This window comes from Phyllobates terribilis, unplaced genomic scaffold (assembly GCF_046119375.1).
Source record: "Phyllobates terribilis strain yellow unplaced genomic scaffold, ASM4611937v1 Scaffold_12__6_contigs__length_324123572, whole genome shotgun sequence".
Taxonomy (NCBI): domain Eukaryota; kingdom Metazoa; phylum Chordata; class Amphibia; order Anura; family Dendrobatidae; genus Phyllobates; species Phyllobates terribilis.
The window spans coordinates 70,617,226-70,643,175 of NW_027362772.1; the positions used below are offsets into that span (position 1 = coordinate 70,617,226).

Consider the following 25,950-nt stretch of genomic DNA (forward strand, 5'->3'; position numbering starts at 1 on the left):
CCTGGTTCGGATCTGCTTACGGTCTTCTACTGGCACTGCTTACGGATCTTCTACTGGTGCGGGGTATGAATCTTCTACTGGCACTGCTTACGGATTTTCCACAGGCGCTGCTGTCTTCTACTGGCCCTGCTTATGGGTCATCTACTGGCACAGGGTACGAATATTCCTCACAGCTCCAGCCTTCTCCAGTATCTGACCGCTCTCGGACCCTTCTTTGATGATGGTGGCTCTAAGTCCACCTAGCAGCCACACCACCTGCCTGGTATAGGTTCTGGCACCAAGTGCCCCTTCTTGGCCCGGCCTTTTATAATTGGTAACGCCGACACAGGTGTCACCTTCAAAACTCTTCCAGTCAGAAAATAGGTTCCCACTATGAGGTTCCTACTACTGTAATTCTTCCTTTACTTTCACTTTCGCCTTTAACTAGCAGATGGTGATGTTTGCTTGCAGTTACTCAGCTAGGCATCAACTGTACTTGTCTTCTCTCTTGTAGTGATGAGCGAGTATGTTTGGTTAACCCTTTCGCCGAGTATGCTCGGGCGAGCACCGAGTATCTTCAGCGTGCTCGGTGATATGGTTGAATCACTCCCGTGTGCATGATTTGCGACTGTTTGACAGCTTTAATACATGTGAGGAATGTGTAAGAAATAGACATTCCTCACATGTAGTAAAACTGTCAAACAGTCGCAAATCATGCACACGGGAGTGATTCAAACATAACACCGAGCACGCTGAAGATGCTCAGTGCTCGGCCCGAGCATACTCGACGAAAGGGTTAACAAAACATACTCGCTCATCACTACTCTCTTGTCCACTTCTAGTGATGAGAGAGCATGCTCGCTTAACCCCTTAACCAAGCACGCTCGGGTGGCTTTCCGAGTATATTCGGTGTTCTCGTATATTATCTTTGAGTCCCTGCGTCTGCATGATTTCTGGCTGTTAGACAGCCTCAACACATGCAGGGATTGCCTGTTTGTTAGTCAGCCTCAACACATGTGAGGATTCCCTAACAGCCGTAAATCATGCAGACGCAGGGACTCGAACATACTGTAATATACAAGCACGCCGAAGATACTCAGAAAACACCCGAGCGTGCTCGGTTAAAGGGTTAAACGAACACGCTCGCTCATCACTATCCACTTCCTTACACAAGGGAGGAAGAGGACCCTACAATATGCAGATTAATTCAGATTCCGCCGATCCTGCACCTCCGTAACACTTGGATCTTTGGATTAGTATTCACAAAATGTGACTACCACTCCCACTTCCAATCAGCTTCAGCATTGCAGTAGTACACCAGGTTAGATGAGGCCCTTTTTTATCCCTTTATGTAACGAGCTGTGCGCTCTGACCTCCTATCCCTATGGAAAATCCTAATAAACGGCAGCTGCTTTCCCTGCCCTCAGCTTTTATACTGGCTGGGACCGTGCACTCCTGATTGGATGCACTAGATCATGTGATGCGATAGCTGCAGTGCATTATGGGGTAGCCTGGGCAGATGTGTCCAACATCAGTAGCAGTGTGTGAATTGTCACCAATTGATTTTTTTGTGATCCTTGTCAATTGCAGATTGTTCAAATTGGTAGAAATTCTGCTGGAAGTTCTCATTTAGAAAAACGCGGCGACTTAGAAAAAACAAAAATCACAAAGTTATGGCAAGGAAGAACAACAAAAAAAAGTTTGGGTCTGCAAGGGGTTAAATCTATTAGAACTACAAATCTCAGCATGAAGGCAGTTTAGACTCTGTCCTAGAATCCTAGCCCCCAGGACTGGGGTCAAACGTCATCATTAGTCGCCAGTTTGAACGTCACGGTTACCATAACAACGGGCTGAAAGATGGCGACTAAGGGGAAGCGAAAAAAAAACCGCGTGGAACTATGGGGCGGCTCACATGACCTTGCACTGCGACCTCAATTCTCAGCTTCAACCAATGAAAAGCCGCGCTTGCCGGGTGAACTGACCAATCAGAGGAGGCCGCGGCGCAGGTTAGGTTGCGCTGCAGGAAGCCGGCTGATTGACATTAAGAATAAGCCAATGAGCTTAATGAAGCGAGGCGGGGATTGGATTCTCAGACCAATCACCTCAAAGAGGAGGCGTGGTTTGAGCGGCTAACAGGTTCGGTTGGGAGTATCGTGTGTGAGTGTATGTGAAAAATCCCGGAGACCCCTCTAAAGGGAAGGAAAGAGGTGAGGAGGAGGGCGACCGGGAGCGGAGGGAGCGGGGAGGGCAGCGGAGGTCGGCGGGGGGCGTGCACACGGCTGGGCAGGGAGGGCCGCACGCGTGGCTGCCGCATGCAGTATGAATGGGACGCGCTGGGAAGGTTATTGGAGCCGGCAGGGGACAAGAGTGATCCTGAGGGTGAGGCCTCTGCACATCCTTATAGATGGAGAAAACTGCTTAAGTAGCAATGGCTGCATGTCTGTATCAGCCCTGTGCACTACAACTCCCAGCACGCCCTGTGTAATAGTATTGCCATGGACACGTGATCAGTTATGGACACCGGCACTAATAAAATATGTATTAATATATCCCCTTAACCCCTTCACCCCCGGGCCATTTTCCGTTTTTGTTTTTTTTGCTCCCCATCTTCCCAGAGCCATAACTTTTCTTTATTTTTTTCCATCAATATGGCTGTATTAGGGCTTGTATTTTGCCGGACGAGTTGCACTTTTGAACGACCCCATTGGTTTTACCATTTAGTGCACTGGAAAACGGGAAAAAAAAAATCCAAGTGCGGTGAAATTGCAAAAAAAAAAGTGCAATTCCACAATTGTTTTTTGGTATAATAAAACTGACCTGCCATTATGATTCCCCGGGTCAGTACGAGTACGCAGATACCAAACATGAATAGTTTATTATTTCAGTGGTAAAAAAAATTGTGTGTGTGTGTGTGTGTGTGGGGGTGGGGGTGGGGGTGGGGGTGGGGGGGGGGGGGGGGGGATTTAAAAAAAAAAAGAAAAAAGTTGTCACCATTTTCCGAGACCTGTAGCGTCTCCATTTTTCATGATCTGGGCCGGGTGAGGGCTTATTTTTTGCGCGCTGAGCTGACATTTTTATGAATACTATTTTGGGGTAGATATGATATTTTGATTTTATTGCAGTGTTTCAGCGACCAAAAAACCATAATTCTGGCTTTTTGATTTATTTATTTTTTTTCGTTACTCCGCTTACCGATCGGATTAATTTATTTTAGATTTTGATCTGACTTTAACGAACGCTGCAATACCAAATGTTTTTTTTTAAAACTTTTACTGTATCTAATAGTCTTCTTAGGGCAGTGCCCTCCAACTCCAGTCCTCAAGGCCCACCAACAGGTCAAGTTTTCAGGATTTCCTTAGTATTGCACAGGCGATAATTCCATCACCTGGGAAATGCTATGGAAATCCTGAAAACATGACCTGCTGGCAGGCCTTGAGGACTGGAGTTGGAGAACCCTGCCTTAGGGGACTTGAAGCTGCGATCATCTGATCGTCTGTGCTACACATAGCAGTGCTATGCATAGAGAAAATCACAATCACCTATGAACACGAGCTAAACGTTGGCTTTCACAGGAGGATCAATGGCAGGCATGGCGTTCTTCAGCAGACCCCAAGCTGTCATAGCAACCCTGTCACGGGTACGCCGATAGGCACGTACAATGATGTGCCACCCTGCTGGTTAACAACCGCGGGTGGAGATATACTCCACCCATGGCTTTTCAAGGCATTAAATCAGCCATCATCTGCCTGGAAAGACTTAGGATTGGTGTACGAGCCGGCATAGGATGTACCATTATATGTCAGTAAGTGGTTAAAGGTGTTCTTTATAGTTTATTGATATTGAGAACACGTGCACATTCACTCTTCACTGCAGGGTTGGGTTCAGAAACAAACAAAACGTACGTACTGTATAGCAGATCCTCATTAAATTTCCGCCATGTGAACACGCACTTAGTGTTAACCAAGTTTACAGGCTCATTTATAGATGGACGGTGCGTGTGAAGACAAGCACTTTTACAATTTACTGCTTATTAAAATTTGCAGCCGTTCTTGACACATTAACACTTTTCTTTTGTTTGCAGTTCGTTACCTAGGAGACCGACCACTGCTGATGTCTAGCTGGGTTGAAGCTGGAAGCTAAAGGCGCGCTCTAGCCAGCCTGGCCAGTGAAAAAGAGTTTGTAAGCATTACCTGTCTGGCAGCGGTGGTCGGTCTCCAAGACGACGGCTGTGTTGATATCTCAAGAATGGCTAAAAACATTTTATTAGACAGTGATTTTTTTTTTACAAGAACAATACCCAGTTATGGGAATAACCCGGAGTAGAAGGGCTGCTGCTTTTGTATAGGGCAGGCTTTTTTTTTTTGCTATATTTTGGAGGGTGCCACGAGTTTGTCTTGTTCTCTAACTTTTGTTTTCTTTTGCAGTCAAAATGGGGAACGTCCTAGCCGCCAGTTCTCCTGCACCCCCTCCTGCCGGATCTCCCCCGACCCCAGGTTTAGTAACAGTACCTCCTGGTTTCACAATGCCTCCTGTCTCTGGCCTCGGCACAGCTGTAGAGAAGAAAGAACCCCAGGAGGAGCGGTTACCTAATCCGGGAACCTTTGAGGAATGTCACCGCAAATGTAAAGGTGAGCGGCTGTGACTTGTGGCTGCTGCAAATATCCGTGGCGCTCGCAACTCTTCTCCATCCTGCTCATGTTTACTGAGCTCTTAATGAAGGCTCTGAGCCCCGTGATGTGTCGTGATACTCGGACCTTCCTGTAGAGAAGCCGCAGGTGACATCTCCAGGAGCCCTCTTGAAGTAGTCAAAAAAAAATCACGTCAAAGGGAATCTATCAGTACAATATGACTGATCGATCCAAGCACAGTTGTTCGGAGCAACCTTAGCGCTGCTGATTAGTTTGCTGCACCCTCCCACTTTCTTGCTTTCTATCTGTAAAGCCAGAGCTGTCAATTAAGAAAAGAGGAGGATGGAGATAATTAGAAACAAGTAGGTGAGAAGGAACAATGAGAGTGCACCTGTGCTTGGTTTCACAGTCATTTTGTACTGATAGACTCCCTTTGATGTGATTTTTATATCCATACAAAATGACTGTCTCCATCCTCCTCCTTTTTTTTTTTTTGATTGACAACTCTGGCTTTACAGATAGAAAGGAAGTGGGAAGGTGCAGAAAACTAATCGGCAGCACTAAGGTTGCTCCGAATAGTTTGTGGGCGCCATATACAGAGCCCCTAAGTGCTAGAAGAGCAGAACCCTCCCTCGTGACCTCATTTTGGAAATTACACCCCTCTGAGAAATTATCTACAGGTGTAGTGACAATTTTGATTCTGGGGTGTTTTCCAGAAACAAGCAGCAGTGGATGTTGCTGAGTGAAAATGACAAATTGCTATTGTAGTGACCAGTACGTTGTAGTGACCAGTACATTATGCCCAGCTCATGCTTCTGGAGACATGCACCTATGAATTAGATGAGCTGTCATCGCTACAGAATTGCCAAATATGTGGATGCTAAAGGTGGTTTAGGCACACTGGGGCTCAGAAGGGACAGGGGCATTTAGATTTGGGAGCACTGAATTTGTTTTGGAGGGCGAGGAGCCATTTAGTTTTTCCAGAGCCTTTGTGCTACAAGTAACGTGAAAGCCTTTATATCTCCAATAACAGATGACGGACCTGAGTGAGGACTTGTTTTTTTTGTGAATGGAGTTGAAACTTTTATTGGGAACATTTTACATAACATTTGGGATCACGTTTATCCGGCGCTCTACGCTGAGCACTTATATCGGGGTTTCCATCAAAATCCCCGAATGATGTGATTCAGATGAAACCCCCGAGGGATCCATTCACTATGAGGCAGCAGAGTTACTGTGGACTCCGTCTGGCCTTTGTTTAGCGTCCTTTTCAGAAGTGCACAAAACTGGCTGACGACACTTTTATGCACGCCTAATAAAAAGATGGACACCGCAGGATCATAGGGCAGATGGTATCCACAGTGACTCAATCTGCCTCATTACAGGGAATCTTCCGCTGGGCGTTCCATCTGAATCACGTATTTCAGAGATTTACCTGGAAACACCAATGTAAGGTCTCGGCACAGAGCGCAGGATAAATGTGAGCCAAGCCATACTGCGGTCTTTGGGAGGCAGAATGAACAAATCAGCAGCAGGTGAAGAATTGGTTTTATTTGCTTTTTTTTTTATTGACGGCTCTGGTTTCATAGAGAAGAGAGAAGGACTACACTCTGTGTGGAAGGTGTTTATAAATGATCGGCCCACACAGAATCCACTATTCTCTGCTGCACTAGGAACAAGGGTTATCGCATTAAAGGGTTCATCCGGCCTCTAAAGCATAGTCTGCAGTGACTCTATGTTACAGTACACCGCTGAATCGTGACGGTGTGCAATGCCCTTTGTTTCTCGTGTGATTTGCAGACCTGTGCTCACATGCTGACTAGTCTCACAGGGCTTCTCTCAATAGAGGAGAATAGAGTATACTATGACTGCTGTTCAGCAAGCGAAAATCACCTCTCATTTTTGTATAATTTCTTGATTTTTTTCAGAATTATTCCCCATGCAGATGGAAGGCGTGAAACTGACTGTGAATAAGGGACTGAGCAATTACTTCCAGGTGAGGATGAGACTGAGCCCTTGAGTCACCGGTAAGAGGCCCGGGATAGAAATCAGCCATTATTGAAATTGCTGCTTATTTCCTGACCCATGTGCAGAAACCCTGTGACAAGCTCCCTGATGGATTCTCAGATAACTCATTCTGCACGGAGCAATAGACAGCACAATAATGAAAAGTAGGGGATAGAAATCGGCCATTATTGGAATTGCTACTGAATTTTCTGCCCTCTTCACTGCACTTACAGAAAACTTTTCATAACTCTTTAAAAATGTTTCAAAGTTTTTTTTATGATTTTTGGGATCCAGATGCCGAGACCTCAGCAGAATTCTGGCGTTAAAGCTTTGATTGGGCCCTTAACCTCTTTGCAACCTTGGATGTATAGTTCCGTCCAAGGTTGTGTCTCTGTCTTTGGTGCGGGCTCCAGCGCTGAGCCTGCAATTTTCCCTGCACATGACAGCTCATCTGATCAGCCTGTAACAGCTGCAGGTGGAATCGCTATCCATGTTAAATGCTGCTGTCAATCACGCCAAACGGAAGCACGTCACAAGACCCGCCCATCGGCGCCCCTGTTACGTGATCGCGGGGAGCCGATGGGCTGTCATGATAGCCGTGGGTCTGTAGAAGACCCCCGTACCTGTCAATGTAAATCTCTGTAGCCGGCGTTCATAGGAGATAGTGATTTTTGCTACACTAAGCAGGACTGTCTGTAATACAAGTGATCGGACGAGCACAGCTTCAAGTCTCCTAAGGAGACTATTGAAGCAGTTGAAAAAAAAAGTGTTTTAAAAAAAAAAAAAAAATATTAAAGTTCAAATCACCCACCTTTTTGCCCCATTCAAAATAAAACAATAAAAAAATACACATACACACATGGTCAAAATTGTTGGTTCCCCTCGTTTAATGAAAGGAAAAACCCACAATGGTCACAGAAATAACTTGAATCTGACAAAAGTAATAAAAAATTAAAAATCTATGAAAATTAACAAATGAAAGTCAGTCATTGCTTTTCAACCCTGCCTGGACAGAAATGATGGCTCTTCTTAACTTAATATTTTGTTGAACAACCTTTTGAGGCGATCACTGCAATCGAACGATTCCTGTAACTGTCAATGAGACTTCTGCACCTCTCGACAGGTATTTTGGCCACTCCTCATGAGGAAACTGCTCCAGTTGTCTTGTGTGTGAAGGTTGCCTTTTCCAGACGGCATGTTTCAGCTCTTTCCAAAGATGCTGAATAGGCTTTAGGTCAGGGCTCATAGAAGGCCACTTCAGAATAGTCCAATGTTTTCCTCTTAGCCATTCTTGGGTGTTTTTAGCTGTGTGTTTTGGGTCATTATCCTGTTGACCCATGACCTGCGACTGAGACCAAGCTTTCTGACACTGGGCAGCACATTTCTCTCTAGAATCCCTTGATAGTCTTGAGATTTCATTGTACCCTGCACAGATTCAAGACACCCTGTGCCAGATGCAGCAAAGCAGCCCCAGAACATAACAGCCTCCCCCATGTTTCACAGTATCGACAGTGTTCTTTTCTTGATATGCTTCATTTTTCCGTCTGTGAACATAGGGCTGATGTGCCTTGCCAAAAACTTCCATTTTTATTTCATCTGTCCATAGGACCTTCTCCCAGAAGCTTTGTGGCTTGTCAACATGTAGTTCGGCAAATTCCAGTCTGGCTTTTTTATGATTTTTTTCAACAATAGTGTTCTCCTTGGTCATCTCCCATGAAGTCCACTTTGGATCAAACGACAGATGGTGCGATCTGACACTGATGTTCCTTGAGCTTGAAGTTCACCTTTAATCTCTTTAGAAGTTATCCTGGGCTCTTTTGTTACCATTCGTATTATCCATCTCTTTGATTTGTTATCAATTTTCCTCCTGCGGCCACGTCCAGGGAGGTTGGCTACAGTCCCATGGATCTTAAATTTCTGAATAATATGTGCACCTGTAGTCACAGGAACATCAAGCTGCTTGGAGGTGGTCTTATAACCTTTACCTTTTAACATGCTTGTCTATAATTTTCTTTCTAATCTCCTGAGACAACTCTTTCCTTTGCTTCCTCTGGTCCATGTTGAGTGTGGTACACACCATGTCACCAAACAGCACAGTGAGTATCTGTAGCCCTATATACAGGCCCACTGACTGATTACAAGATTGTAGACACTTGTGATGCTAATTAGTGGACACAACTTGATTTAACATGTCCCTTTTGTTACATTATTTTCAGGGGTACCATCATTTCTGTCCAGGCCTATTTCATGAGTTTATTTTTTTTTTTTATTCTGTGGAAGCAGGGATGAAAAGCTTCATTTTCATAGATTTTTAATTTATTACTTTTGTCAGATTCAATTTATTTCTGTGACCATTGTGGCTTTTTCTTTCATTAAACGAGGGGTACCAACAATTTTGACCACGTGTGTATGTATTTTTTTATTATTTTATTTTGAATGGGGCAAATTCACCGCACTTGGAATTGTTTTCCAGTACACGATACGGTAAACCCAATGGCGTCGTTCAAAAGTACAACTCGTCCCGCAAAAAGCAAGCCCTCACACGGCCATATTGACAGAAAAATACAAAAGTTATGGCTCTGGGAGGTAGGGGAGCACAAAACGAAATCGCAAGATCTTGAAGGGGTTAAACTTTTCCACTTAGAAACGAGCTTTATAAACGATAATAAGGAATGTCTGCATCTTGGGATGACCGTCACCAGCGGCTTCTTCCCACCTCGCTCTTAAGATTAACAAGTGTTTCTGTAACTTTTTAACCGCTTCAGACTCTAAAAGAGGCGAAAAGACGCGACCGGTGCGTTCTAGAAGCCACCGCTGTCTCATATATAAAGTTTTAAGATAGCGGCGACAAAAACCTCTGCAAAAATTAGGGGGAAAAAGAAAAATTACACGACTGGCAGTGTTGTCCTGATACTTCTTCTGTTTCAAAAACGATGCGGGTACCGCCGACGCCTAAAAGACGCCATGCGCAGAAACCCCGTGACAAGCTCCCTGATGGATTCTCAGATAACTCCTTCTGCAGGGAGCAATAGACGGCGCAATAATGAAATGATAAATGACAAACGATGCAAAATGTTTAACTGCCCAGAATATATGTATTTAAGTACAAAAAGTAATAATGGACCCCGCTCAGTCGTCTTTCTCGCTGCTGGAGAGATATCAGGAAGAAGCTTCAGCATCAGACCAGATGCGGAGCGAGTGCTGACAGTGAGGCAGGTTGCACTTGCTCCTGATCCCTGTAACTGCAACTCCAGGCACTTCTGTATTGTAACTTTTGGCCTTTTTTATCTTTTACTCAGGTAAATCACACGATCGCCCTCAGTACAGTTGGAGACTCAAATTACCATTTTGGAGTCACATATGTGGGGACAAAGCAGCTGAGCCCGACAGAGGTGAGCCGTGACTTGTTATGGTGGTCTGCAATTTGCGGGTATCATGCCTGGTCTTATCTTTTTATAAGACCCTGCATTCTGTGCCTTCTGTCTGCTGAAAGGACATGGGGGAGTCCTTTTGCGTCCGGTTCCTACATTTCACAATGAACAAACCCGTTATCGGCCATGTGCAGATCACTAGTAGCCGATAATTGGCTTGGCCATACACATAGGATGATGTTCAGCCGGCAGCCATCTCTCCCGTACACAGGCACGCTCCTGTGTTCTCTACGAGAAAACCACCGACTGACACACAGGCTGGCGGCTCATCTCTGGGAGAACCATGCGATCGGTAGTCCGAAGTCAAACATGTCCGATCAGCTATCCATTGGCCTGCGCCCCATACACATTAGACCGTCGTCCGAGCCTGTCGATATCTGCGCTTCGTCTGACGTTAGTCTAATTTGTATGGGGGGGCTCTTGGGGATTGTCCACAGGATGACTGGTGTTCTCAACCCAGGGGTCATCGCCGATCATGAGAGGAAGGGATCCATTGGAATTGAATGGTCAGACATAATCACTGCTGCTCCAATCATTTCTAGTTGTCTCTGTCCGTCCCTTACTTATGGCTGGAGCAGCAGTGATCATGGCCTACCATTCTGCTCTATTCAGTCCTAACTTCATTGAGGAGCAATAAAGGATGAGGTCCCCTTCCTCTGGTGATTGGTGGTAAGATCGCCAGTGATCAATGTCCTTTCTTAGCGAAAGCCCTTTAAGCTTGCAAGGACGTTGGCTGGATCTAACATTCGATCGTCACTTTGGGATCCAGCAGTTTTGGTTTCGATCCATCGTCGCCTTTTGATCAGGTTGTGTGTAAAAAATCTGAATAAAATGCAATTCAAAATTTAAATAATTGTAAAATATTTTTTACTATTAAAGGAAATGTCGCCGAGGTGAATATTAGAACGTTTCTCTCATTGTTTTCTTTTCCCCCGTGTCCAGGCGTTCCCAGTATTAGTAGGCGATGTGGATAACAATGGCAGCCTGAACGCACAAATAATCCATCAGTTATCTCAGCACATAAGATCAAAGGTGGCACTACAGGTGAGAGATAAATGTATCCATACCCTGCGCCTGTACCCGGACCAAGGATATAGCATCTCAATATGTCTTAAAACAGTTGCAGGGAAATATGATTTAAAGGGGGCGCGTCACCGCGGTGTCTCCCGCTGTGGGCGCGTCACCGCGGTGTCTCCCGCTGTGGGCGCGTCACCGCGGTGTCTCCCGCTGTGGGCGCGTCACCGCGGTGTCTCCCGCTGTGGGCGCTTCACCACGGTGTCTCCCGTCTTCATAATAGTGAACATGAGGACTGATTCTTCTCTGCTTTTGTCATATATTTATTTCTCGTCCACCGCCTTCCTCTCTAGAGTCAGCAGTCCAAGTTTGTGAACTGGCAGATAGACACCGAATACAGAGGAGAAGATTTCACCGCTGCCGTCACCCTAGGAAACCCAGACATATTAGTAGGATCCGGTGAGCGTGACCTTTTCTGTATTATTCTGTGTACACGTCATCTAATCCTTCCCTTTATAAAGTGATGGCTCTAAATGCTCATTTTTAGGTGCAAAATTTCGTACTGGTTGATTTAATATATTTTTGTCCTATTTCTCTGCAGCAGAGCTCCGCACCCCCTTTACAGAACAAAGGAGATATGTGCCTGCACCTGCCACTAGGTGGAGCTCGAGCTTGCTGTACACTCATGTACAAGCTGTGCGCAGGGAGCTCCCTCTAGTGGTGCAATTTATTAAATTAATAAGCTAAAAGCAGAATAACTTCCTTACTGAGGTTATGCCATAAAGAATAAGTATTAGCCATCCACAGTTAAGGGGTTAGAGGCATCAGTTATTTATAAGGGCCGTTACGTACCGCTCTCTTACCCAGTCTTCTGCATTTTTTTTTTCTTTAGGTATAGTAGTTGCTCACTATCTCCAGAGCATTACTCCTAGTCTGGCACTAGGGGGTGAACTAGTCTACCACAGGCGTCCTGGGGAGGAAGGGACCGTTATGTCTCTAGCGGGAAGATATACAGGTATGTATTTATTTATTTTTTTAATCCCTCTTTTTTTTTTTTTTGTCATTCTTTTTTCTCCATAATTCCTAGTAAACCCCTCTTTAATTCTTTTGCTTTTCCTCCAAGTTTCCAGGGCGCTGTGTGCACCATAGCTCCTCTATAACACAAACTACTGCTGTGCAGCAGAAGCTGCCAGATCTACCCACCCTCCTCTGACATCACTTCCTGCTTTTCACCCATTGGCTGAAGCTGCTCCTCTCTTCCTGCTGTCCCCGCCCCCGCGGAACCCTCCGCACATATTGCTCTTCTTTCCTATACTCATGTTTTATAACCATTTTTGTTTATTTTTTTTATCTTTAAAGCTCCTAATTTTACGGCGACGCTCACGCTGGGACAGGCCGGGGCACACGCATCGTATTACCATAAAGCCAATGATCAGGTACGGGATGCAACGTAATAGTAAATCTATTAATCAAGGAATAAAACGGGGAAAACCCCTGAGAAAAGGTCACGTTCCCGCTGTAATGTGTTGGTTCTTCGTATCCTTTTGGTTTCAGCTTCAAGTAGGAGTGGAGTTTGAAGCCAGCACCCGGATGCAGGACACCAGCGTCTCCTTCGGTTACCAGCTGGACCTCCCCAAAGCCAACCTGCTTTTTAAAGGTAGGACCTGCTCTTTTGTATCGCCACCAGAGGGCGGTGCGGCTGTGGATTTCTTCCCCCGTCATCAGTGCAGCGTTATAGCAAAAGTTTCAGCTTTTTTATTTCTGTGAAAAGGCTAAAACGAAACGAGAGTATGCAGATCACTGCTCACGACAGCGGCGAACAGAGGTCACATTGCTTATTAACAGTTATTTTATTATATACATTTTGTTTTTTACTTTGTTATATTTTATTAACCCCTTAATGACCGGAGCATTTTCCGTTTTCATTTTTTTGCTCCCCTTCTTCCCAGAGCCATAGCCTTTTTTATTTTTTGGTCAATATGGCCGTGTGAGGGCTTATTTTTTGTGGGATGAGTTGTACTTTTCAACGACATTACTAGTTTTACCATATCGTGTACGGGAAAACGGGAAAAAAATTCCAAGTGCGGTGAAATTGCAAAAAAAAAATGCAATTCTACGGTTGTGTGTTATTTTTTTTACCACGTTCACTGAATTCTAAAACTGACCTGCCATTGTTATTCTCCAGGTCATTACGAGTTCATAGACACCAAACATGTATAGTTTCTTTTTTATTTAAGTGGTGAAAAAAAATCCAAAGTTCAGTACAAAAAAAAAAAAAAAAAAAATGGCGGCATTTTCCAAGACCCATAGCGTCTCCATTTTCCGGGATCTGGGGACGGGTGAGGGCTTATTTTTTGCTCGTCAAGCTGACATTTTTATTGATACCATTTTGGGGCAGATGTGATGTTTTGATTGCCCGTTATTGCATTTTATTTCAATGTTGCGACGACCAAAAAAAACAAATTTGGCGTTTTAGAATTTTTTTCGTGTTACGCCGTTTACCGATCGGATTAAATTTTTTTTTTTTATATTGATAGATCGGGCTATTCTGAACACGGCGATACGAAATATGTGTATGTGTTTTTTTTTTATTTTTTTATTATTTTATTTTGAAAGGGGGGCAATTTAAACTTTATATATATATATATATATATATATATATATATATATATATATATATATATATATATATATATATATATATATATAATATATATATTTTTTTTCAGATTTTTAAAAACTTTTTTTTTCCACTTTCTGCATGCTTCAATAGTCTAGAAGCAGCAGCTGTCCGATCATCACCTGTATGCAATAGAAACAAGCAGATCGTCTGTATGCAGGAGAAATGCTCCTGTGCTATGAGCGCCGACCACTAGGTGGCGCTCATAGCGATCAGTACATGACAACCACTGGGGTCTGCTGCAGACCCAGGGTTGTCATGCCCACCCATCAGTGACCCGCTATTACGTGACAGGGTCACCGATGGGCAGGGCTAATGCCGCGCTTCCGGCGCCGTGATGTTAAATGCCGCTGTCAATCTCTAACTGGTTAACAGCCGCGGGTGGATCGCGATTCCACCCGCGGCAGTAGCGGGCACATGTCAGCTGTAAGAATCAGCTGACATGTGCCCGGTTCAGTGCGGGCTCAGCGCCGGAGCCCTCACTGAACCGGGGGTGATGACCTGGGGCGTTCTAATACGCTCCAGGCCAGTAAGGGGTTAATATATAATATTTTATTATATATGTATTTGTTATATTTTTATATTTTGTTAAAATATAATTTCATATTAGTAAAATAATATAACGAAATAAAAAAATATAACCTAAATACATATATAATAAATTATATTACTAAAATAACTAAAAAAACAACAAATATATATTAAAATATAATTTCATATTAATAAAATAATATATTTATGTATTAGTTGTGTTTTTTTTATTTTGTTTAATTATTTTATTTTTTAGTTGTAGGAGGGCTTGTGTTTTTTTTTTTTTGTTGTTTTTTTTTTGTCTGTAGAATCATTTTGGGCGACGTACAACTTCTTAAAAAAAACAACAACTTTTATTAACTTTATGGGGAGAATTTAATAATGCAAAAAATAACGTCGCTGTTCAAATAAAGTATTGACGCCATTCTGTATGTCATCGTGATCACTGTGATACCAAATTGATACAGTTTTATTTCTCTCTGTTACTCTACACTCCCTGACAGAAGTTCTGTCGCTTATCCATGTTATGTAAATAAAAGCTTATAACCTGACGTTAAATTCATCCATTGGTTTTATAAATTACTCTTTTGAAAGCTGAAACCCTCCCAAATTTGGTTTGGGTTAAGAAAATAAATTGGCATCAATGCTGAAATATTGATCATTTAATGAACACAGAATGGTCTGATGGATGTCGGTCACTAGAATGAGCCCACCTCAATGATAAGTCATCACTATCCGGTGTCCTGACAACCCTTTAAATGGCCCGGATGGCGCGTAGCTCTTATCTCGCACTGTGCGCCGGGCCATTGTGACCTGCACTCCCGCCAGTAACGAGCTTTAATTTTTTCCCAGGTTCGGTGGACAGTAACTGGATTGTCGGCGCCACTTTAGAGAAGAAGCTCCCACCGCTGCCCCTCACGCTCGCCATGGGCGCCTTCCTCAACCACAAGAAGAACAAATTCCAGTGCGGCTTTGGCCTGACCATCGGTTAACACCTGCTTCTCCTGCTCAGCTTGTGGTCTCCCCTCCGCAGCCGGACATGTGGCCCTCCCTCCTGCTTACTGACTGTCTCCTCCCTCCCGCTCCCTCCTCCACATTTTTTTTTTTACAAAATTTCTTTTATCATTGGGGGCCGGGGAGGGCGGTGAATATTTAATGTAGGTACCCCGAATAGAGAGGACGCCGTCCAGTTGTCTTCTTCGTGTCCCCAGAATCATTTTATTTTTACCCCCTTCATGAAGATTTTGAGGTGTGAATGCTTGTGGGGAGGGGGGTCTGCGGAGTGATGACTTGTCTGCCCCACCCCCCTTCCCCCGTCCCCATCTGTATTTCTTACTGCTGCAGCTTATTGGGGAAGGGTCACGTCTCGGAGGTGGGGAGGGTCCATCCCCGGACTGGACCTGAGCTCTTAAACATTTTGTGCTGCTGTTGGAGGGGGAGGTGGGGTAAAAAGGCAGGGGGCGAGTCCTGCCATTGCCACCCGACCTCCATCTTTAGGAGCGTGGATGTAAATCATGTTTATAAGTTATAAAGAAGATAAAATTATGACATTGATCTTTTACACAAAACAAGACACCTAGCCCAAAGCAAAGTCCTGACCGGGTCCTGTTCAGCACCAATAAAGTGACTTCTGCGATGGGATCTGACTGCTGTTACTGCTTCTTGTGTCCTTCAAACCACTAAAAACAGGGGGGGGGGGCACTTGTTACAGAAACAGTGCCACCCCTTATCCGGTGGCTGTGTCTGGTATTGCAGCTGGGCTACATTGTGATTAGGACTGAGCTGGAATACGAGACACAACCTGTAGTAAGAAAGCAGCCCCCTATTAAGTGACATGATCATATCTGTACTGTCCCTGACACACGAGACCCTCAGACTTCATGCAACGCTTGTCCATACAGGTTTCTTTGTTTATAATGATTCCGAAGCATTTTTCTCTTAGAACTCTCCAGTGTGTCGGTCATCTGTTACTCCTCCTGGAAATGTATAAATGATGTGACAGCCAATCGCCTTATCAATAAGACTATGCTTGCCCAGTTCCAGGAGGAATAACGGAGGGGCAAACTAAACCTCGCATAACGTGGTGGTACACAAATTAGGTCGTTAAACCTCACACCCAGCAGAATACACTGGCGACTGTAATAGATCTCATGTTACAAAGCTTACACAATCTTATACTAACTGTCCGGATGATCCACTTTTATCAATTACTGAAACCATTTCCTATATTTTAATGCTGGGTATATAGATCTAACCCACAGAAAATCAGTCACTTTGTCAACACATTACTAATCCTGAGTTACCTCCTGTATTATACTCCAGAGCTGCACTCAGTATTCTGCTGGTGCAGGCACTGTGTACATACATTACATTACTGATCCTGAGTTACATACTGTATTATACTCCAGAGCTGCACTCACTATTCTGCTGGTACAGTCACTGTGTACATACATTACATTACTGATCCTGTACTGATCCTGAGTTACCTCCTGTATTATACGTCAGAGCTGCACTCACTATTCTGCTGGTGCAGTCACCGTGTACATACATTACATTACTGATCCTGAGTTACATCCTGTATTATACTCCAGAGCTGCACTCACTATTCTGCTGGTGCAGTCACTGTGTACATACATTACATTACTGATCCTGTACTGATCCGGAGTTACCTCCTGTATTATACGCCAGAGCTGCACTCACTATTCTGCTGGTGCAGTCACCGTGTACATGCATTATGACTCGCCCCCGGGGGCCTTACTGTTTGGGGTGTTTCACGGTGGCTGGCCCAGGGCGGTCAGTGCACAAAGGGGTATCAATTATTATTAAAAGTTCAGAGAATTCTTGACGTCACCTGTGGTGTCAGGTGAAGGTCACCAGCACTGCAACAGTCCTCTGAGGCAGGTGTCTTGGCAGCTAAAGATGGTACATCTCCCACAGGTGGAGCAGGCCTCAGGGCAGTGTAGATAGATGGTGGAAGGTGCGCTTGGCGTTGTAGTGCAGGGGAAGAACAATGGAGCAGCCGGAGTAACGGACAGACAGGGGGTTTTGCTTCGTTACCTTTACTGGTACAGCTGTTAGGTACGGTCTAGGGTACTCCAGATGAAGGGCGCACTTTTGGACTTCCCAGGGAGCGGGCATATGGCCTCCTGATCCGTGTCTGCCTCTGTGTAAGCTCCTGGCCAGCCTGCAACTGGGCCTAGCTTATGTGTCCTGCTTTTACTCCACCTGTTGCTCTGAAGTAGGACCTCCGGTTGGTAACCACTTTCCCCTGGACGTCGGGGCCTTTGTGGTTCCTGGTCCTGTATGTGTCTAGCTTCAGGTTTGCCAGGGACTTGTAGTCCTCCTGGGATTCCGGTTATCCCTACTGGGTGTAAATGGTCCCTGTAGGCTCGGACCCGGTGTCCTGTATATAAACTGGGGAGAGCCTGGTATGCTCCTCTGCCCCCTTTATCACTCCTTCCTTCCTCTCGCCTTTGGCCACTCTCGAGGCCCTCACTAGGCTTCAGTGCTGCTGGAGGCCTATCTTGCCTCACACAGCAGCCTGCGTGCTGCTTTCACTCTGACTGAGCACACTGTGTAAGCTCTAAAACTATCTAACCAACTAACTAACTAACTGAGCTGCCTGGCTCCACCTTCCCTTTATATATCCCTAACAGGGCTCCCTCTGCTGGTATGAGGTGGAAGGTGGAGGTGTTTGCATGTAGTGAGGGCCTCTTGTTGAGAAATCCATCCATGAATCCTTCTGGGTTCTGTGGCACCAATGCGCAGCAGGGTGCCACATTCCCCCCTAGTAAAACTCAGTACTCCTGGACTGAAGCATTTTTTTGCAAAAACAAGTTAAACAACAGTAATAACAATTACAATAAGGTTACAGCAAGTCCCGTAACCTGGTGTCCTTTTCACCAAAAGTACATGGTAGCATGAGGGACCCGTCTGCAAACCCTCCACGTAGGCCCTGGGCGTGGCTGCAGGGCATAGGTGATCGACTACGTCTTCCGCCACGCCAAGCGGGATTTTGTTCAGTGGTCAACTAAGGGACCCTCCAGGGAGTGCAATTATGTACATGAACAGTTTTTGGGCTGCTCACAGTCCTCAGCCACAGAGTCTTTTTTTTTTTTTTTTTGTATATATATATATATATATGTATGTGTGTGTGTGTGTGTGTGTGTGTGTGTGTGTGTGTGTGTGTGTGTGTATATGTGTATATATATATATATACTACAGACCAAAAGTTTGGACACACCTTCTCATTTAAAGATTTTTCTGTATTTTCATGACTATGAAAATTGTACATTCACACTGAAGGCATCAAAACTATGAATTAACACATGTGGAATTATATACTTAACAAAAAAGTGTGAAACAACTGAAAATATGTCTTATATTCTAGGTTCTTCAAAGTAGCCACCTTTTGCTTTGATGACTGCTTTGCACACTCTTGGCATTCTCTTGATGAGCTTCAAGAGGTAGTCACCAGAAATGGTTTTCACTTCACAGGTGTGCCCTGTCAGGTTTAATAAGTGGGATTTCTTGCCTTATATATGGGGTTGGGACCATCAGTTGTGTTGTGCAGAAGTCTGGTGGATACACAGCTGATAGTCCTACTGAATAGACTGTTAGGTGCTTTTTTCTTGCCATAATACAAATTCTAAGTAAAGAAAAACGAGTGGACATCATTACTTTAAGAAATGAAGGTCAGTCAGAAAAATTGGGCAAACTTTGAAAGTGTCCCCAAGGGCAGTTGCAAAAACCATCAAGCGTTACAAAGAAACTGGCTCACATGAGGACCGCCCCAGGAAAGGAAGACCAAGAGTCACCTCTGCTTCTGAGGATAAGTTTATCCGAGTCACCAGCCTCAGAAATCGCAGGTTAACAGCAGCTCAGATTAGAGACCGGGTCAATGCCACACAGAGTTCTAGCAGCAGACACATCTCTACAACAACTGTTAAGAGGAGACTTTGTGCAGCAGGCCTTCATGGTAAAATAGCTGCTAGGAAACCACTGCTAAGGACAGGCAACAAGCAGAAGAGACTTGTTTGGGCTAAAGAACAGAAGGAATGGACATTAGACCAGTGGAAATCTGTGCTTTGGTCTGATGAGTCCAAATTTGAGATCTTTGGTTCCAACCACCGTGTCTTTGTGCGACGCAGAAAAGGTGAACGGATGGACTCTACATGCCTGGTTCCCACTGTGAAGCATGGAGGAGGAGTTGTGATGGTGTGGGGGTGCTTTGCTGGTGACACTGTTGGGGATTTATTTTAAATTGAAGACATACTGAACCAGCATGGCTACCACAGCATCTTGCAGCGGCATGCTATTCCATCCGGTTTGCGTTTAGTTGGACCATCATTTATTTTTCAACAGGACAATGACCCCAAACACACCTCCAGGCTGTGTAAGGGCTATTTGACCAAGAAGGAGAGTGATGGGGTGCTATGCCAGATGACCTGGCCTCCACAGTCACCAGACCTGAACCCAATCGAGATGGTTTGGGGTGAGCTGGACCGCAGAGTGAAGGCAAAATGGCCAACAAGTGCTTAGCATCTCTGGGAACTCCTTCAAGATTGTTGGAAGACCATTTCCGGTGACTACCTCTTGAAGCTCATCAAGAGAATGCCAAGAGTGCAAAGCAGTCATCAAAGCAAAAGGTGGCTACTTTGAAGAACCTAGAATATAAGACATATTTTCAGTTGTTTCACACTTTTTTGTTAAGTATATAATTCCACATGTTAATTCATAGTTTTGATGCCTTCAGTGTGAATGTACAATTTTCATAGTCATGAAAATACAGAAAAATCTTTAAATGAGAAGGTGTGTCCAAACTTTTGGTCTGTACTGTATATATACCCTTACGGGTAACTAAATACAATAGAAAGTGTCCATGTCACCTAAATTGTCCATTAGCAAGGCAAGACAAAACAATAAATGAATGCATGAAAATTTCACAATAATAACATACCCCAGGGGCAACTATTTATACTGTAGGTATTTCTGCTTATTCACTGAACCTGACAGGGGCCTGGCCTTTGGTGCTACGTGTTGATCTGCGTAGTACGGGAGTGTGGATGGTATCTGTGTTTTCTACCCTGTCAGTTCTATGTGTGGGTAGATTGTAAAACTGCCTTAGGCTGTGTGCCCACGTAGCATTTTTCAAGCGTATATGCTGCGGAATTTCCGCAGCGTAAACGCTTGAAAAACGCATGTATATCCGCACCCCATGGTCCCCAATGGGATTCCGCAAGTTCTATGCACATGCTGCGGATTTTTCCGCAGCGTTTATGCCGCGTACAAAAATCCGCAGCATGTCATTTAATTTTGCGTTTCCGCAAGCGGAATTGCCTTTGTCCAATGCATAAAAAACGCAAGGCAATTCCGCATGTGGAAAACGCGTGATAAACGCGAAAAATGCGCAATAAACGCGTGCGGAATTCCGCATGCGTTTTTCCGGGAGAGGACTTGCATTTATGCAGCAGAAATTTTCTGCTTCATAAATGCAACGTGGGCACATAGCCTTAGGCTATGTGCCCACGATGTAGAAATGAAGCAGAAAATTTCTGCAGCATTTCTGCATCTCCCTGGCAGAAAAAAAACGCATGCAGATTGTGCATGCGTTTTTCCTGCGTAATACATGCGGATTCACATGCGTTTCCGCATGCGGATTGACAAGCGCTTTCAAAGCGATTTTAGCATCACTTTGAAAGTGCTTGACAACTACAGTGGTGGCCAAAAGTATTGGCACCCCTGCAATTCTGTCAGATAATACTCTCTTTCTTCCTGAAAATGATTGCAATCACAAATTCTTTGGTATTATCTTCATTTAATTTGCTTGCAAGGAAAAAACACAAAAGAGAATGAAGCAAAAATCAAATCATTGATCATTTCACACAAAACTCCAAAAATGGGCCAGACAAAAGTATTGGCACCCTCAGCCTAATACTTGGTTGCACAACCTTTAGCCAAAATAACTGCGAACAACCGCTTCCGGTAACCATCAATGAATTTCTTACAATGCTCTGCTGGAATTGTAGACCATTCTTCTTTGGCAAACTGCTCCAGGTCCCTGATATTTGAAGGGTGCCTTCTCCAAACTGCCATTTTGAGATCTCTCCACAGGTGTTCTATGGGATTCAGGTCTGGACTCATTGCTGGCCACCTTAGAAGTCTCCAGTGCTTTCTCTCAAAGCATTTTATAGTGCTTTTGGAAGTGTGTTTTGGGTCATTGTCCTGCTGGAAGACCCATGACCTCTGAGGGAGACCCAGCTTTCTCACACTGGGCCCTACATTATGCTGCAAAATTTGTTGGTAGTCTTCAGACTTCATAATGCCATGCACACGGTCAAGCAGTCCAGTGCCAGAGGCAGCAAAGCAACCCCAAAACATCAGGGAACCACCACCATGTTTGACTGTAGGGACCGTGTTCTTTTCTTTGAATGCCTCTTTTTTTTTCCTGTAGACTCTATGTTGATGCTTTTTGCCAAAAAGCTCTACTTTTGTCTCATCTGACCAGAGAACATTCTTCCAAAACATTTTAGGCTTTCTCAGGTAAGTTTTGGCAAACTCCAGCCTGGCTTTTTTATGACTCGGGGTAAGAAGTGGGGTCTTCCTGGGTATCCTAACATACAGTCCCTTTTCATTCAGACGCCGACGGATAGTACGGGTTGACACTGTTGTACCCTCGGACTGCAGGGCAGCTTGAACTTGTTTGGATGTTAGTCGAGGTTCTTTATCCACCATCCGCACAATCTTGTGTTGAAATCTCTCGTCAATTTTTCTTTTCCGTCCACATCTAGGGAGGTTAGCCACAGTGCCATGGGCTTTAAACTTCTTGATGACACTGCGCACGGAAGACACAGGAACATTCAGGTCTTTGGAGATGGACTTGTAGCCTTGAGATTGCGCATGCTTCCTCACAATTTGATTTCTCAAGTCCTCAGACAGTTCTTTGGTCTTCTTTCTTTTCTCCATGCTCAATGTGGTACACACAAGGACACAGGACAGAGGTTGAGTCAACGTTAGGCTGAGTTCACACGATGCGTATTTCATGCGTTTCCGCGGCGTTTTTGCAGTTGCGTAAACGCCGCGGAAACGCATGAAAAACGCATGGTAGAAGGGAAGCAATGTTCCCCAATTGAAATCCGCATGTGCTGTGCCCATGATGCGGATTTTTCCGCAGCGTAAACGCTGCGCTCAAAAATCCGCAGCATGTCATTTAATTTTGCGCAAACGCTGCGTTTTCGCCGCCATTGACTTGCATTAGAACGCGCCAATTCCGCAAGACTGCATCTGTACTTGCGTTATTGGCGTGTTCTAATGCGCGGATGGTACCCGGGTGTGGAGGAGAGGAGAGTCTCATCCACACCCAGGTACCATTAAAAAAGCTGTAAAAACAAGAATAAAATAAAAAATATATATATACTTCTGTCGGCCCGCGCACCGCTCCTTCTTGGTTCCCGGCACTTGCAGTGAGTTGTAGGACCTGCGCTGACATCCGAGTCATGTGACGGGTCACGTGACGCTGACGTCGGCAGGTCTTTCAATTCAAAGTTGCCGGCAGCCGGGAGAATGGAGTGTAAAGCAGGACAGCGCCGGACATCGGAGGTAAGTATATACACTCTCTCGGGTCACACTATATAAATCCATGCTGTTTGCATGGATTTATATAGTGTGACCTAGTTGTCAAGCACTTTCCAGGTGATGCTAAAATCGCCTGGAAAGCGCTTGTCAATCTGCATGCGTTTTTTCTGCCAGGGAGATGCAGAAATGATGCAGAAATTTTCTGCTTCATTTCTGCATCGTGTGCACATACCCTTAATCCATGTTAACTGGCTGCAAGTGTGATTTAGTTATTGCCAACACCTGTTAGGTGCCACAGGTAAGTTATAGGTGCTGTTAATTACACGAATTAGAGAAGCATCACATGATTTTTCAAACAGTGCCAATACTTTTGTCCACCCCCTTTTTTAGGTTTGGTGTGGAATTATATGCAATTTGGCTTTAGGACAATTTTTTTTGTGTTTTTTCATTGAAGACAAATTAAATGAAGATAATAATACCAAAGAATTTGTGATTGCAATCATTTTCAGGAAGAAACTGAGTATTATCTGACAGAATTGCAGGGGTGCCAATACTTTTGGCCACCACTGTAGGTCACACTATATAAATCCATGCAAACAGCATGGATTTATATAGTGTGACCTTTAGAATGGTTAAAAATAAAAAAATAAACCTTGATTCTTACCTTCCGATGGCCTGGGGTGTGCTGCTGCGCTCCTTCCTGGCTGCCGGGATATCGCGATGCCCTGTACTGAAGGACCTACCGTCACATGACTGTGACGTCACCGCTGGTCCTACAGTCCAACGCGATGTGCCGGCAAAGGAGAAGGAGCGCAGCGCGGGCCGCCAGAAGGTGAATATAATCTTTATTTTTTATTTTATTCTTTTTTTTTACAGTTTCTATGGTACCTGGGTGTGGAGGAGAGTCTTCTCTTCTCCACACTCGGGTACCATCCACACATTAGAACGCGCCAATTACGCAAGTACAGATGCAGTCTTGCGGAATTGGTGCGTTCTAATGCGAGTCAGTGGCGGCGAAAACGCTGCGCTTCCGCAAAATTAATGGACATGCTGCGGATTTTTGAGCGCAGCATAAATGCTGCGGAAAAATCCGGAGCATGGGCATTGAAAGTGCGGAATTGCATAGGGGACCATGGCAGAAGGCTTACCATGCGTTTATCATGCGTCTACGCTGCGGAAATTTCTGCACCAAAAACGCGTGAAATACGCATCATGGGCACACAGCCTTAACCTCTCCATGGGACTGGCAAGTGTACCATTGGCTGGGCCTTCTTGCTCTGCTCCAACTGGGGATCCTTCTGGGGATTCTTCTTGAGCAGGCTCTTCTGGGGCACTTACAGGTTCTACATGCTGTGGAGGGTCTTCTGGCTATTGGAAGAAGGGGATCACAGGTATTATTACTGCTCCATCCAATTAAGGATGCCGGGAAATCTGCCGGGAAATCTCCTAATTCAGTATGTATTACTGCTTCTTTAGGCTCCTCCGGTACGATGAGAGGCACTTTTTCCTGGGGCTTTAGCAGGTCTGGACACAACTTCATATGGTCTCTACACCGCGTGCAGAATTATTAGGCAAATGAGTATTTTGATCACTTTGATACTTTTTATACATGTTGTCCTACTCCAAGCTGCATAGGCTTGAGAGCCAACTACCAATTAAGTAAATCTGGTGATGTGCATCTCTGTAATGAGGAGGGGTGTTGACTAATGACATCAACACCCTATATAATGTGTGCTTAATTATTAGGCAACTTCCTTTCCTTTGGCAAAATGGGTCAGAAGAGAGATTTGACGGGCTCTGAAAAGTCCAAAATTGTGAGATGTCTTGCAGAGGGATGCAGCAGTCTTGAAATTTCCAAACTTTTGAAGCGTGATCACCGAACAATCAAGCGTTTCATGGCAAATAGCAAACAGGGTCGCAAGAAGCGTGTTGGCCAAAAAAGGCGCAAAATAACTGTCCATGAATTGAGGAAAATCAAGCGTGAAGCTGCCAAGATGTCATTCGCCACCAGTTTTGCCATATTTCAGAGCTGCAACGTTACTGGAGTATCAAAAAGCACAAGGTGTGTGATACTCAGGTACATGGCCAAGGTAAGGAAGGCTGAAAAACGATCACCTTTAAATAAGAAACATAAGATAAAATGTCAAGAATGGGTCAAGAAATATCTTAAGACTGATTTTTCAAAGGTTTTATGGACTGATGAAATGAGCGTGACTCTTGATGGATGGGCCAGAGGCTGGATCAATAAAGGGCAGAGAGCTCCACTCCGACTCAGACGCCAGCAAGGTGGAGGTGGGGTACTGGTATGGGCTGGTATCATCATAGATGAACTTGTGGGACCTTTTCGGGTTGAGGATGGAGTGAAGCTCAACTCCCAGACCTACTGCCAGTTTCTGGAAGACAGCTTCTTCAAGCAGTGGTACAGGAAGAAGTCGGTATCGTTCAAGAAAAACATGATTTTCATGCAGGACAATGCTCCATCACATGCATCCAACTACTCCACAGCGTGGCTGGCCAGTAAAGGTCTAAAAGAAGAAAAAATAATGACATGGCCCCCTTGTTCACCTGATCTGAGCCCCATAGAGAACCTGTGGTCCATCATAAAATGTGAGATCTACAGGGAGGGAAAACAGTACACCTCTCGGAACAGTGTCTGGGAGGCTGTGGTGGCTGCTGCACGCAATGTTGATCAAAAAACAGATCAAGCAACTGACAGAATCTATGGATGGAAAGCTGTTGAGTGTCATCATAAAGAAAGGTGGCTATATTGATCACTAATTTTTTGGGTTTTTGTTTTTGCATGTCAGAAATATTTATTTCTAAATTTTGTGCACTGATATTGGTTTACCTGGTGAAAATAAACAAGTGAGATGGGATTATATTTGGTTTTTATTAAGTTGCCTAATAATTCTGCACAGTAATAGTTACCTGCACAAACAGATATCCTCCTAAGATAGCCAAATCTAAAGAAAAAACCACTCCAACTTTCAAAAATATTTAGCTTGGATATTTATGAGTCTTTTCGGTTGATTGAGAACATAGTTGTTGATCAATAATAAAAATAATCCTCTAAAATACAACTTGCCTAATAATTCTGCAAACAGTG

The 25,950-nt window shown here is 44.5% G+C and overlaps 1 protein-coding gene across 1 annotated transcript; it reads left to right on the plus strand.

The window, feature by feature from the left end:
* Positions 1 to 2,043: 2,043 nt before the first annotated feature.
* On the plus strand, positions 2,044 to 15,402 carry TOMM40 (translocase of outer mitochondrial membrane 40). The gene is made up of 10 exons (XM_073657727.1): positions 2,044 to 2,186; positions 4,404 to 4,607; positions 6,536 to 6,603; positions 9,914 to 10,006; positions 10,988 to 11,089; positions 11,413 to 11,518; positions 11,952 to 12,074; positions 12,419 to 12,495; positions 12,614 to 12,716; positions 15,123 to 15,402. The coding sequence occupies exons 2-10, from the start codon at positions 4,409 to 4,411 to the stop codon at positions 15,260 to 15,262; spliced, it is 1,011 nt and encodes a 336-aa protein (XP_073513828.1). The 5' UTR covers positions 2,044 to 2,186; positions 4,404 to 4,408; the 3' UTR covers positions 15,263 to 15,402.
* The last annotated feature ends 10,548 nt before the right edge of the window (positions 15,403 to 25,950 follow it).